At 53.7% G+C, this 14810-nt stretch overlaps 3 protein-coding genes across 3 annotated transcripts in view; 1 reads left to right on the top strand and 2 right to left on the bottom strand.

Annotated features, from left to right (window-relative positions):
• LOC138729394 (hydrocephalus-inducing protein homolog) overlaps positions 1 to 4160 on the top strand; it is a 68542-nt gene extending 64382 nt beyond the window's left edge. The window contains exons 59-63 of the mRNA XM_069873607.1: positions 689 to 1138; positions 1716 to 1879; positions 1990 to 2121; positions 2949 to 3000; positions 3825 to 4160. Coding sequence (XP_069729708.1) covers positions 689 to 1138; positions 1716 to 1879; positions 1990 to 2121; positions 2949 to 3000; positions 3825 to 4160 — 1134 coding nt within the window. The remainder of the gene's footprint in view (positions 1 to 688; positions 1139 to 1715; positions 1880 to 1989; positions 2122 to 2948; positions 3001 to 3824) is intronic.
• The window catches only part of LOC138729405 (anaphase-promoting complex subunit 2-like), an 83555-nt gene extending 69109 nt beyond the window's left edge, over positions 1 to 14446 (bottom strand). The window contains exons 1-2 of the mRNA XM_069873619.1: positions 14282 to 14446; positions 14067 to 14211 (exon numbers count right to left, since the gene is read on the bottom strand). Of these exons, the coding sequence (XP_069729720.1) occupies positions 14067 to 14211; positions 14282 to 14446 (310 nt within the window). The remainder of the gene's footprint in view (positions 1 to 14066; positions 14212 to 14281) is intronic.
• SSNA1 (SS nuclear autoantigen 1) overlaps positions 1 to 14810 on the bottom strand; it is a 107420-nt gene that overhangs the window by 70639 nt on the left and 21971 nt on the right. The window lies entirely within an intron of this gene.

Here is a 14810-nt window from a genome sequence, read left to right as displayed (position 1 = left end):
GAATGGAGACTCGGAAGGTGAAACGCTCTTGAAGGTGATGTGCCCCAACAGTAAATTTCTGATGTCAAGAATGTTCGGGATAAATCAGCTATGAAATTTTCAAGGACAAAGACACAGCAGTTGGAGTAAATTATTTCTCTCTGTATCAGTTGTTGTGTTTATCTTTCTGGAGTGCAGCCAATGGGCAGTGGATGTGTGGGAATGCCCTGCCTTTCTTTCCTTTCCTTTAAAAATGCAACTGCTGCTTTTTTTTTTTTTTTATGGCAAACTGCAGGAATTAAACTTGCATCTTTACCAGTGATGACAAACCCTTATGCTACGTGGAATTTTATTTGGATTAAAATAATGAACACTCCATCGATTACTGTAGAAGGCTTTGTTAAAATATGGAGGGAGAACCCTTTGAGATTTTAGTAGACCATTGACCATCGATGTATTTTTGTAAAAAGCTTGTTATATGGCCAGTGCATCACCATGCTTCTCAGCTGGAAGCCCCAAGACGGGTGGACATGGAAGTAATGCAAGGATGAGCACACTCATACCATGCAACGTCCAACTGGCAGGGATCCTTGCTCTGAGCCTGCTTGGTAGACCACAGTCTCCCAGTGCAGCATCCCGCAGCCAGCACACAGTGCTTTCCACGATGTGCGATAGCAAGAACTTGGCCCTGAGATTTAAGGTCTAACAGGAATCGCAGAAGGACATCACACATATTTTGTCATTCTGGGACAGAGTTCAGGGTATCCTGCTGTCCCCTCTGAGCCAAGGGGACGTGCATCACCAAGGAGAAGACCAGCACAAGCATTTATCCAGCCGCAGGTACCGGAAGGACAGAGAAAAGGAAAGGCTAGAGAAGGAACACAGAGAGAAAAAACACCTGCAGAAAGAGCAGCTGGGAAAACTGAAGGCACTTCAGGAATCTAAGTTCTCTCTTCTGGAAGAGGAAAGGGCAGAAGGCTCATCCAGAGGCCAGGATGTCAGGGTGCCCTCCTTGGACATCCAGGCGCTGAACTCAGAAGATGCAACTATGGAAATCCTGGAGAGTGGCAAGCTGCCGACAGCAGAGGAGGCGAAGCCCTGTGAGGGTCAGATGATGAGCCTGGCACCATCTGGGCCCTGGTCTGTTGTATCTCTCCAGGTGACAACAGCCCAAGGGCCTCGTCCGGGCCACTGATGATATTCCATAATGGCTCGAGAGCAGCCAGGTGGCTGGGGAGGTTTTCAGCAACCCCTATATGAGTGGAAGATAAAAAGGAAACTGTGGGTCACTTGAATGCCTCTGCTGGGCTTACAGTGAAGGTACCAGGGCAAGGGACCAGGCGGGGTGGGGGGCATGGTGAGGGGAAGGATGGGAAAGGATCGCTGTGGATTTGCACGCCAGCAAAGATTGCTTTCATCTGTCCAAAAGAGACAGCTCTGCTCGAGACACAAGGCAGTTCTGTAAGATGAGAGAAGGAGTCACCCAACGCCCTCAAGATCCCTCGAGGAGAGGGTGCTGGTCAAGGAGAGGGTCCTGTGGGAGGAGGTGTCATTTTTAAAACACAGTCCAGCAAGGAAGAGCAAGTCTCTGGGTGGATGTGGAACCAATAGATGCGGGTTGTGTATTTATTCTCTCTCCTGTTGGCTAAGAGAACCGCAGCATTCTTCCCAGGATGGGGATGTCTCAGAGCAGGTCTTGCCTCTCTCCCTCTTTTCTCTCTCCTCTTGGCATGAAGAAGTCAGAGGAGCTGGCCAGCCCGAGCAAGCACAGGGTGAAGGAGAAAGCTGAGAAACCAAGCTCTGTCCAGGGCAAGAGAGGTCAGCGACGTGCACCCACATGTTCCCTGAAGGACAGACAAAGTCCTGTGGTTGTGGTGCCACCTCCAGAGAGACCTGCCAGGTAGACCACGGTCTCCCAGTGCAGCATCCCACAGCCAGGACACAGCGCTTCCCATGATGTGTGATAAAGGCAATGGTCTCCTCTGCAGCCTCTTCCCTTTTTGTGGGCAGGTACAAGGCACAGCATTTTCCCGGCAACTGTGAGAAAATCAACATCCTCAACGTCACATCCTTGGAAGCAGAGGTGCATTTCTGCTTTGAGACAGATCGCAAGATGGATGTGTTTGTTTTAGACCCTCCCAGGTAGGAGAAGATGGGCAGATAGGGCAGGCACCTGCAGAAGAGCCATTTCTTCTGCTCACTGAATGCTCTTCTCTTTTTCTTTTTGCGGGGACGGGGCCAGGAGTTGAGCATTTGGGTGTACCCCACTTCAGCTGGGTTCAAGGAAGACAACCTCATCTGCTGTATTGAGGGGAACCCAGACCCAGTGGTCTTGCGCCTGTGCTGCCAGGGGTTGCAGGTGAAGCTGGAGGTCAGCCCCATGAAGCTGCGCTTCGACAGGCTGCTTCTGCACACGTCAGTCATCCTGCAGCTGCTCTGATGGACACCAGTGCTGTCAGTCAGGTCCCCTTCAGCTTCTCTTGCTGGCTGTGTGGCCACTCAAATCGGAGGCTGGACTAACATCTCTTTTCCTTGCAGCAGTTATCAGTCTCTTGCTCACCATTCTTTGCTGGCTTGGAGATCCCATGACAGCCACAAGCTTTGTAGCCCAAGCAGTGCTGTGCGATGGGCATCCTAATGGATTTGTGGCTTGTCTGGTTTGTGACGGCTGGTTCAGAGAGGTGATGTGGATTTTGGAATCCTTAATGTCCTGGATGAGGCAAAGCAAGTGGTGACTCTGAGGAACAAAGGGCAATATGATATTGTGTACAGGTAGGTCCAGCAGCCTGGTCCATGAATGCGTGGTGCCACCACCTGCCCAGGCCTGCATTCTCCTTCTGACCATGGTGGCACCCCCACAGTCTGGGTACATACAACATCTGGGCTTTCCAAGGCTTGGGATGCTTGGAAGGACAAAAGGAAAGCCATGCCCTTGAAGACTGAGGGTGACAAGTGCTTGGGTCATGAAGGGGAACGTCTTCTTTCTTCGGCGGCACCAGCTTCTCTGTGGTGCCGGGTTCGGTGAGGGGCAGTTCTGCCGCAGCGGGTGCTGCTCACCCCCTCTTCGCTTTTTTGGCGACATCCAGCAGCAGGAGGGCGAGTTCTGCAGCAGGGTGACAATTTGAGGCGGTGGGGCACTTCCCAGAGGCAGAGAAAACCCCAGGAAAACCCAGGCGGGAGCCACGCTGGCAGCTCTGGACTCCTGAGAGGGGGAGCGGCCATTGCCACGCGGTGCCTGACGGTACCGGCTTCACTTGTGGAAGCTCGTGTGGTGACTCCTGTCCTTGGTGGCAGAGCTGAGGGAGCTAGACTAGGGAGCTAGACTGAGCTAGCTGAGGCAGCTGGACTAAGGACTAGCAGGGAGTGTGAGAGGGAGATAGATGAGTGGAGCAGCGCCCTCTCCCAAACTCAGCAGGCTGCCAGTGCCAGCACACCTGAGTTAGACCCATCTGCCAGCTGCGAGACTGAGGGAAAAGGACAGGGAATGAATGGCAGCAAGTTCCTGCGCGGCACAGAAAGCCTGTTGTCCCCATTCAGACAATGAGCCCACAGACCGTATGTGTGGGAATGTCCTGCCTTCCTTTCCTTTCCTTTAAAAACACAACTGTGTGGGTAGCTAAGGCCCGGCGGTCGGAAGATCTCGCGATGCACGGGAAGGTAGGACCCTCCGGAGAGCCAATTGCGTTTAGTTCATGATGTCAGCGGACGGCAGTGACGTCGCACGCCCAGGCTATATAAGGCTGTGTTACGTATCAACAAACGCCATTTGCCTTCCACCACGTTGATGTCTGGGAGCTCATGGACCAAGCGGCCTGGGATTGGTCACCGTGCCGTTCCTGAACCAGGTCGCCACGCCTCCGAAGGCAACGCCCTCCGAAGGCAACAAGTGGTGCCGAAACCCGGGAGCCGGGAAGGAGCTCCGGGAATCGGGAAGTCGCCTGGAATCGGGTGAACGGCGACCGGTGCGGCAGGACCAGCCCGGCGGGGAGGACGCTCCCGGATTACCAAGGAGGATGGAAGCCCTTGTGAAGGTCGTATCACAATTATATAAGACAGATTGTAAGCCTAAAGATTTTATTCTCGCAATTGCGAGGCTTTTAGAGCTTGGGGTCATTGACCAGCCGGTGGATATTCCCCACCCCGAGGTGCGGGATAAATGCACCAGAGCGTTAGCCGAGTAGGCGATGTCCTCGGGTTGTGGGAAAAACCTTAAGTCTTGGGGGAAAGTCGTACAGGCCCTGCAGGAGGCCACGCAGGAGCAGGAGACCTGGAGGGCGGCAAGGGGCTGTTTGCCGGCCACCCCAAAGCTGGGGGTCGGGGCGGCCACGCGGACTCTGCACCCCCCACGTGGTGATGATCATGCCGAGTCTAAATGTTTGCGAGAGGGTGATAGGTCCCCTCAGTCCCCAAACCCCGGCCCGCTCACGGAGGGACAGAAACGAGCGGAATCCTTCTGGGGGGGGTTGGCCGAGGAGGCCGGGGGCGCCGCTGGGAAACCAGGGCCCGAGGGGGTCTCGGAGAGAGCGGCCCCTCCTGCGGCCCAAGATGGCGCCGAGCGGGAAAGGGAAAGGCGGGGTGAGAACGCTCGCGGCGGGAACAGGGAGGAGGCGCTGGAACTGAATAGCGCGCGAGTGTGAGGGGGAGGAGAACGTGAAAGAGAAGGGGGGGGGGAGCGAGGGGCGGGGAACCAATCAGAGCGTCCGTCTGCTCCGAGCAGCAGGCGGGGCGAGCCGGGGGGAGGGAGCGGCCCCCCCTGCAAGGGGAGTGGGCGGGGCCGGGGCCCGGAAGTGACCGGTCAGCCGAGTTCCGGCTGCGGCTCAGACACTAGTCGGGGCGGGTGGCTCAGAACGGACTCGAGCTCAGAGGAGGAGGAAATGGGGGTGGATGGAGTTAAAAGCCGAAATATCCCCACTCGAATTAAAGAAAAGCCGGGAGGGAGACAAATCTCTCTCACGGATTGGAGGAAAATAAAGCTAGCGTGTGCCGACTGGGCCCCATGGGCCACGCTGGCGTTCCCGGTCCGGGTGACGGACGGGACAGAGGGTCCGCTCACCAATAAACCCTCAGGACGTACAAGCGATTGTTAAAGCAATTGCGGATAAAGGGCTTAATTCTGCCATGGTCTCCACCCTCATAGACAGCGTTTTTCGGGGAGATGACATGCTCCCGTTTGATATAAAACAAACTTGTAGATTAATCTTTGACGGGGCAGGGATGATTGTGTTCAAACAAGAATGGGAGGACAACTGCGTGAAGCAGCTGCCCCAAGTAGCTGGGGCAGATCACCCACTGCACGGCTCCAGCCTGCAGCGGCTCGTGGGAACAGCCCCAGCAATGATCACCCCTCAGGCGCAAGCGCAGGGCCTGCGGGCCCATGAAGTTATGGCAACTACCCGTGCGGCCAGAGAAGCCATTCGCACAGCCTCTAGAGTTATCGCCAAGCCATCACCATGGTCCACGATAAAACAAAGTGAAAGTGAGAGTTTCACACAATTCGTGGACCGTCTCCAGGCAGCGGTCGACTCTTCGAGCCTGCCTGCAGAAGCAAAAGGCCCGGTTGCAGCAGAATGCTTATATCAGCAGCGCAACTCGGCAACCAAAGAAATTCTGCGGTCATTGCCGCTGGGGTCAAGTATCGCAGACATGATTAAGCATGTCGCGAAGGAAGAGCATCTAGCCCCGATCCAGATGGTTGTTCGCACCGCAATAGCCAACATGATGGCATGTTTCACATACGGCCAGGCGGGCCACGTTGTAGCAAACTGCCCTCGGTTGAGGGACTCTTTGACGGTTTTTGTTCAGAGTTTTTGTCCACAGGATCGGATTATCAGATGCCCTTGTAACCCGTACGCCCCGGTGGCAGGAGAAGGCGACAAGTCCACAAGCATCCTGTCTGCAGCTGGGAGTTCCACACCGGCGGAATCCAAACAAGGACGACAGGGCCCCCATGGGGAGGGGCTGCGATGCCTTTGTGTAGTAGCACCAACAATTGCTTTAAGAATGTATTTGGTTAGCGTTACACCCAGTTACATTCAAGTTACCATTTACCCAAGTGTGCCTTATGTTTGTTACTATGAAACTATTGTTTACACCTTTTAGACTTTATATTTTAAATTTATACTTTTGATGTTATATTTGAGACTTGTTAAGATTTTTATATTTGTTAAGTTTTTTAGATTTTTATATTTTTTTGGCTATTTCGTTAAGCATAGGGAGGGGGGAAATGTGGGTAGTTAAGGCCTGGCGGTCGGAAGATCTCGCGCTGTACGGAAAGATAGGACCCCCTCCGGATAGCCAATAGCATTTAGTTCGTGATGTAAGCGGACGGAAGTGACGTTGTAAACCCAAGCTATATAAGGCTGTGTTACGTATCAACAAATGCCATTTGCCATCCACCACATTGGTGTCTGTGAGCTGATGGCCCGAGCAGCCTGGGGTTGGTCGCTGTGCCGTTCCTGAACCAGGTCGCCACGCCTCCGAAGGCAACAGGAGGGGATGTGTGAGCCGTGTCACAGGGCTGACCAGGGATGTTACCTGCGTGGCAGATGTGGAGGGCATTATTCATCTTGTCACTAATCTGGTGGTTGGTAGGAAATTTCTGCAGTAGATTTTACTGTAGCATCTTGAGAGAGAGCAGCCTGCAAATCAGAGAGAGAGAGTGAAAAGCATCAGGAATCAGATGAGCGTGGCTGGAGTCCACCCTGTGGCTCCAAGGGCTTTCACCTCCAGGTCTTGTGTTTCTCTAGAGGCAGAAAAGCAGAGTGAACCTACTGCTGCCAGGAGACCTCCCAAATGACTGTAAAGTGGTGTGCTAATTAATGCATTAATTGATGAGTATGGGAGAAGATTTTTCACATGGTTCCACTGGAAAATGTAACGCATGCAGGATGAGATGAGGATGATTTTGCCTGTACTTGAGGAAGAGGCCCCTCCAGCTACATGCCTCTGTTGCTCCAAGCCATGGTTGCTCTTCTGCATGAATTTTGGTGCTTGATATCTCAGTGTCTCCTCCCCTTTCTCCAGGTTTTCAGCATCCTGCCGCTGCACGGTGTACTGCCGCCGGGCAAGAGCCAGCAGGTCATGTTCACTTTCTTTGGCCACGCAAACATCATCACGCACGTCATGGCTCTGTGCAAGGTGGAGGGAGGCCCGACCTATGAGGTTGCACTGAGTGGGGAGGCTTCCCTTATCAGCTACGTCCTCGACATCTCAGAGATTGACTACGGGCTACAGGTAGGACACACTTGTCTTGGCAGAAGTCCTTGGAACCGTCACTGGTGGGTTGCTGCCCACCTAGGTCTGAGGCTCACTCCCCTCCCCAGCTACTTTGTTGGCTGTGTGACTTGGAAGTACAACCTTTGCGTGACACACCCTGCATCAAAGCTGATTTTTAGTAGCCATCTACCCACCCCTAGTGCTGGGAATTCTTCCTTTCTAAGGGAACTAATGCTGCCTCCAGGGGGAGGCAGGATCCCAGAGGTCATCTCCAGAGGAATGTGTCCCCAAAATACCAATCTGCTCCTAAAGTCTGAGGTCCAAGGAGATGCACTTTTTCAATGCTCTTGATTAATCAACAAAATAATCCAGGGAGGAAGTTAACTTGGGCTTCCCAGTCGCTGCAGCTGGAGAGAACATCCCTGACTAATCCCTGCTTTACTCATTTTCAGTTAAGAATCCCACCGATGTTTCTGGCTGCTGGCTTTGCACATGTTGTGCTCTCTGCTTTTGCTGTCACTGCAGGCCCTTCAAATACTTGTATGTGCGTGCCTTTTGTGCCATTCCTTGATGCTGCCTTCTTTGTTTCAGCTGTTAGAGCAAGCAGAGGACTTGTATCCTCTTGGATTATTTCTCCCTCATCTTCATGTGGTCAGTGTTGCTCCTCTGCGTGCTGCCATGAAGATCTGTTCCTGTGGAGAGTGAGGAGGCACTTACGGCTGTGTGTTCCCCTGGTTAGCGCAGGAGAGCCAAGTGTCCCCATCTCCTCTGCCCTGCTTCTCTCCTGCTTTGTGTTCATTTGCTCTCAACCCAGTGAAAGCAGAGGAATGTCTCAGCATCAGGCATGCGTCTGTAACTCCCCGTTGCTCTGTGCTCTCTTCAGATGTTTAACAAAGTTGCAGAAGCAGAGGTCACCCTGCGGAACAGTGGGAAGATGGGGTTCACCTATGCAGTGTTGAGCCCCAGCGTGGCCACTGCAGGCTGCCTGCAGCTCCGCGAGCCCCTGGTCCTGCCCAGCACAGTGAGTATGGAGGAGGCACCAGTGCCTAAGCCTGGCCTCATGTCCAGCTGCCCATGAGGGGCTATAGGAGAAAGCGTGGGAAAACAAACAGAAAAAGCAAAGGAAAAAACCCAGGAGGTGGTGGGAGAGGCAGGGCCGTAAGCAGTCGCTGCTGGAGACAGAGGGGAGCAAGCCCTGGCAGTCCTAACGGGCTCCCTAAGCGGCCTGAGCTGGCGGGTGGCTCCGCTGTCCCACGGCAGGTGCTGGTGGGAGGCACGAGTGCTTTGGCTGCCCTGGAGCCCGGCTGCCGAGCTCTCTGCTTGTGCCGGCGCTGGAGCCAGATGGTGCCAGCTCTCCTGAGAGTCACCTTACCCAGCTGTCCTCAACCCTTGCTAACCAGGCCCTGTCTTTCATTTCTTCAGCTGGAGCCTTAGCTACAGGTGCAGATGGAGCAGATGCTGGTAGAAGAACACGCCCTGGAGCAGCTGAAAGCTCTGGCCTCCGGTCCCCCAGAGGACACTGCCTGTGACCAGCACGCTTACCGCGGGCTTCTCAAGTTAGTAGGGGCTGCCATACTCTGTCTCCGTGTGCCCTGAGGGTGACACCCAGGAATGCTCCCTACAGCTCCGTGTGTCTCCAGAGCTGGGGAGAACAGAAAGGGCCTGATCCTGATAGTTTGACATGGTCCCTGTGAGTGGATGAGTGTCCTCACTTCCACACTGCCACCTTGAGCTTTGGATGTGCTCAGCTCCCCACAGATGTTGGGTTCTGCTCTTAGAGCTGAGGGAGCCCAGTGCAGACCATCAGGCCCTTCTAGACAGCACAGACACCACCTCTGAAAGAGGCAACTCAAAGATGACATCTATTTCACCGAAGAGACCACGCTAAGCCAGAAGAGCTTAGGATCGCACAGGCTAACAAACCCTAAACCAGATGGCTTGGATGCTGGTGGGACTGCAGGGCTTCCCTGGGTAGCTTGGCCCTTCCCTTTGCTCTGTCGTGATGAGGCAGGAGCAGGGTGGGCTCCAGTTCCTGTGTTTTCCTGAGTGGGATGGCTCTGGAAAAGGACCTTCCCGTGAATCCTGTGGGGGTTAATGACCGTGTTTACTGGTGCTGCTTTGGGGACAGGTCTGGTTGCAAACGAGTGAAGATTTCCTGTGCAGGTAAATCTTATTACAAGGTCCTGAACCATTTGCAAGCTTGGCCTGTACATCAGGCTTAGCAGTTTTGCTGAGACCAGTGGAGGGCCAGGGGATTTACCTAGGATGACTTGTTTTAGCAGAGGAACTGTGACCAGTATCCATTTTAAAGTCATGTTATTTTATTGTCCCGTGGGTAGCTTGTAAAACCTTGGACTCACAGTCCCCGTGACTTGCCAAAGCCTTATTACCAGGTGGCCAGGACTTTGGTTTCAGAGGCTTGGGTTGAGTTTTTACAGCAGTGAATAAAGACAGATCCACTTTATTTGTTTCTTCTGTCTACTTAGAAATTTACCCAGGCTGTGGTTTAAGGATTGTCCTTACTCCTTCTTTCAGAGCTGAGCTGCCTGAGTACATCTTAGACTTTGGCTACGTCATTCTCGGAAGTATCCGACGCGTGTTGTGAAGGTCACCAACACCGGGCGGTTTCCTGTGTCCTTCTGCACTGACAGAAGGGTCCTGCGTAGCACAGGTAACCGCTACTGGCGAGATTTCACATGGACTTGAAGGAGCTGTCTCTGACAGATTAGCTTAAGCCACTGGACATGGGGAGCTTTTTGAGTGCTTGTTTGTCTAGCTTTGTCCTTCTCGAGAGCCCCTGCTTGGTGCTTTAAAGACAGAGTTCTCCTGGAGAGCAGTGCCCAAAGACCTGGCCTGCCTTCACTGTAGGGCCTGGATAGGGGGACTGTCTTGGTCAGCTCTCAGCATCTTCTCTTTGTTACGATGAGCAGCATCTGCATTTCCTTGTGGATTCCACGGGCTTGTGTTGCAAACAGATGGACCCCTACTGGCTGGGAAGTGCTTTGTTCAAATTTCATAATGTCGTGGCCCTTCTGTTCAGCCTTTATTGAGAAAACAGCCTGTGAGGTCCTCTGTTGTGCTGAACAAGGCTTCTGAAATGGGCCTCGCGGTGAGGCTGCAATACCACCAAACTCACTGTGTGGTGGTCAGGGGTCTCCTCTAAGTTGTTTTCCTGGGAGCACACGGCATGGGGGAATCTCAGCTGGACGTTCTCCTTTGGAGAGTTCTGTGCATCCTTCCCTAGGATGCCTGATGAAGGAATTGCTGGAGCCTCTCAGCTGACAGGTGTCCTTCTTAGCAGGATTCTACCTGTGAAAACCCTTTTTCCTTGTGCTGTGACAGGGAAGAAGGAGTGGTGGGCTGCTCCATGAGTGCAAGGGAGTCCTCCCGAGCTGCCAGCCAGGGCACCCTTGAGCTTAACATGCTTGTGACATGTTCACGTCGGCTGTGTGTCTCAGCTGCTTTATTTTCATCTGTTCAAGGTTTCGAAGTGGAGCCAGACCACATGGAAGACCTGCCCTGCTCTGAGACTGAGTCATTCAAAGTGCACTTTGGCCGGTCAGGGACAACAGTAGGTGTCACCTGGACTCTCGGCTGGATGCTCTTTTCCTTCACTAGGTAGCAGAAGGCCCCATGTTCCACGTCCGCCTCCGCGCCAACGTGACTATGCCATCCCTCAGCCTCTCCAAGGACAGGCTGGACTTCTCTGCAGTCCCAATTGGGCAGTGCCAGGAAGAAACTGTCCAGTTCCACAATCAGCTGCAGGTTCCCTGTGAATGGTTCATCACCATCAGTGAGCCTGTGGAGAAGGTAAAGCACAGATAATGTGTAACATGTAACTTCTTGGTTGCATTTTCCTTGGCTCTTTTGCCTTTTGTGCCCCTTTGACTGCTTGAGCACTTGGCCTATAGCTTGTTCAAGGATGTCTTTGAGGGTCCAGAGCAAAGCTGGTTCACCTGGACCTGTTCATGAGGTGATCCTTTGCTTCTCTGCCACCTTCCCCTGTTGCTCGTCTTCGGAGAGCAGTGCCTTCCCATCTGCTCGCCCTGCATACGTGTTTGCTGTCCAGTTCCAGGCCAGTGGTGGCCATGGCTGCTTTGAATATGGATGCTCCTGGCCGCCTGACAGCATTTCAGAGCGATGCAGGAATGAGAGTCTGTCCTCCCAGACCAAGGAGACCTCCCACCGTTGGTTTTTCTGCTCAGGTGAAGAACTGTGTGCCAAGGAACGTGGATAAGAAGCTGCTCCAGGAGTTGAACAGCAAGCCCCGTGTTTTCACTGCGCTGCCCTTGTCTGGAGCCCTCTCGCCAGGACAGGGATGCAACGTGCAAGTCAGGTTTTCACCCACAGAAGAGATGAGGTTGGCGATTGTCATTTTGGGAGGTCTGTCAGGGCAGGGTGATAGTGAGAGCCCGGTCCGGGGAGCAGGAGAAGAGGTCTACTGCCCCGTGGAGCTTTCTGCAAGCCCCTAAGCCACGGTGCCTCAGTTTCCCCTGCAGCACCCTCTTCTGAGAGGCGTTTTGAAATCCCCATGGGGAGCTTGCACAGACAGCATCAGGGCACTGCAGTGTGGCTCCCTCTCTGCATGCGGGGGGAAGTCAGGCTGTTTTCTCTCCTCTTCCTCCTAGCGTGGGTGCATTTGCAGGCTGTAAGCCCCTCGTGCAGAGCGGCTGGTATGCTGACAGGGGATGATAACCTCAGAAGGGCTGTGCTAGGCTAGTCCTGCTGCTGGCACCCATAGACAAAACGGCCACCAGACACTGTTCTGGGCATGGCAGAAGAGTCACTCGCAGCGGTGCGCTGCCAGCAGCTCCTGTGGCTGTGGCCCAGCCCACCTGCACACTCCCAGGCAGTTTGAGAGTCAGCAAAAATGACAGAGCAAGTGTTCCCAAAGTCACTTTGCATGTGGCCACAATGACTTGGAAAGTGGCAGCATGTAGCAGTGTGGACACAAGTGTTTCCATGCCTTGGAGCAGTCCCAGGGATGTTTTAACTGCTGGCAGAGATGTAAACATCTTGTCTCTGGCTTTGACCAGAGCCAAGGAAGGAGCAGAGAGTAAAGCCCTTATTTCTATCCAGCGGGAGTGCATCTGCCTCTTTCGTGTAGCTGATGTTTGCCTGATGCAGCAGTGCCAAGACTGTGTCCAGGCAACACAACCCTGAGGACCTTCCCCCTGAGCATTGCACTCCCTCATAACTACTTGAAAATATCTGACCATTTTAGACCATCTAACACCCAAAAATCCAGTTAGATGTCACACCAGGACCTGTCCCAATTATTCAGAGCCAGCATGCAGATGCTGTAGCCCCTCCTCTAAACAAATATCTGTTTTCCATTCACTAAATGGTACTAGTAGCCCCCCTGATCCTGGGGCAAGGTTGATTTTGAGACCCTGTCACCTGGAACTTCATGGAGAAGCTTTCTCCATTTCTCTCTTTTCAGAAGTCCTACAAAAACATCCTGCAGATTAACATTTGCCAGAGCAGCCGGTCCCTCCAGCTGCAGGTCTCAGGGCATGGCCTAGAGCCACGGCTGGAGTTCAGCCCCACAGTGCTTGAGCTGGGACCGTTGATGCTGTGCAGCTGTGGGGTGGAGGGGACGGTGGTGGTGAAGAACCCATGCAATTTCCACATCGAGTTTTACTCATTGGAGTTTGACCAGGAGTACCTCGAGGAGGAGGAGGTGAGAGGGAAGCTCTGATCCCCAGGGCCATGGGCCCCTAGCTTCACAGTGCTCCAGCGTTCTCCCAGGCTGGTGCCAGGAAGATGGAGGCCTCCCCAGGACAAAGCCTGGTGATGTGTCAAGGTCAGCCAAGCTCTGCTGGCAGGCTGTGGAGGGGCTTGAATATTCCGTGGCGTTGGGAGGAAGGAAGGTGGGAGCGGGTGGCTGGGGAGCCATTCACGCAATGAAGGTCAAGAAACACATCCTGTATATGCTTTCTCTTCCCTATGCGCACAGATCCTGCGGATGCTTAAGGACTATGACTGCCAAAACACCTTGTTGCTGCCTCCACGCGCCCCGGGTGAGAAGCTGCCCCCCGAGGTGCTGCAGTACTACCAGGACCAGAAGAGGCTGCAGGGTGAGCAGACAAAGACCAAGACAGGGGAGCCAGACGGCCAGGCCAATGGTGAGGCTTTGGCATTGGCTGTCCTGAGTGTAAAGCCCACTGTGTCAGCCCACACACCCTGACCTCTTCATGACCCTGTTTTCCGTGGAAAACCCATGCTTTTAGCCGCTGCCCATTCCCCAATGTGGTGGAGGAATTCCCAGATGAAAGTCTGTGGCTTGTAACACCCTTTGCAAAGTGGTAAATGGCAAAGAGCAGATTGCCTGGCTGTGTTCACCCACTTCTTCCTTCCCCGTGTCCTTCCTCCTCAGGAAACTTTGAAGGCACCCAGTTTCCGTCAGGTGAACGAAGAAAGTCCTCTGTTGGGCTCATTCCCACCAGGTCATCCCATCCTGGTGTAACGTTCCTAAAGCATCCAGCTTTTGGATAATCACTTAGTCCCCAAATGGAGCCTCTCCCTTGGGACTGTGTAAAATGCCCGGTCCTGCCTGTCCGCCCCCTAACTTGGCAGGACCTGGGACAAAACTCTCGTGAGGACCGTGTTGACAGTTGGTGGAAGGAGGTTTGGCCCGGTCCTTTTAGATATTGCCAGATGCCTGTTCTTTCCTCCTTCTGCCACCCCGTTTACTCTGACCAGGCACTTCTGCCAGCATCTAGGGCAGACCCTGATCTGCCAAAGCCTAAAGGAGGAGCACAGGGAGACCTCAGGTGCAATGTTGGTTTCATCGGCCTACTTTCCCAGGGGTCTGAGGGGACAGGGAGGATGATCAGGATCACAGGTGGTCAGGAGTTTGACTTTTCTACTCGGCTCTGCACAGCAGAGCAGCAGCAGAGCACCACTGGCAGCAAGGAGGCTGCAGGAGAACAGGATGACAGCCCTGTCTACAGAGCCATCGCCCGCCACCTTGGCATTGATATCTCTGCAGAAGGTCGTGCAGCTACGGAAATCCTGGAGAGTGGCAAGCTGCCGGCAGCAGAGCAGGTAAAGCCCTGTGAGGGTCAGATGATGAGCCTGGCACCATCTGGGCCCCGGTCTGTTGTATCTCTCCAGGTGACAACAGCCCAAGGGCCTCGTCCGGGCCACTGATGATATTCCATAATGGCTCGAGAGCAGCCAGGTGGCTGGGGAGGTTCTCAGCAACCCTTATGTGGGTGGAAAAAGGGAGGGCTTTCTGTAGAAGCATCCTGCTTCTTCAGTTACCCAGTGTGGAAATGATGATAAATGGGCCCCAGGCAGGGCAGCTCATCGTCACTGCTTCCTTCACCCGAGCCACTCAGGGGAAGGTTTCTCTCTAGGTCCCATCTGTAGGTCCTGGCACTGCTCTGGAGCTGCAAGCCCCACCTGGGCATAAAAAAAAAGCTCTGCACTGCCTATAAATTGAAAAAAAAAACAACAAACAACAAAAAGGAGAAAAAAACCCCATTGCTAAAAGCTCAGTACCTTTCCGGAAGGAGTGTGAGGATGATGGTGACGGGAGTGTAAACAGGGGTTTCTTTTGTTCTTTAGGTCCTAGATGACCTGGGCCTGGGTCCCTCGGGGCCTCCTGT

Source organism: Phaenicophaeus curvirostris, chromosome 20, assembly GCF_032191515.1.
Source record: "Phaenicophaeus curvirostris isolate KB17595 chromosome 20, BPBGC_Pcur_1.0, whole genome shotgun sequence".
Taxonomy (NCBI): domain Eukaryota; kingdom Metazoa; phylum Chordata; class Aves; order Cuculiformes; family Cuculidae; genus Phaenicophaeus; species Phaenicophaeus curvirostris.
The sequence above is the reverse complement of the archived record's forward strand: the minus strand, read 5'-3'. Positions and strand labels throughout refer to the sequence as shown.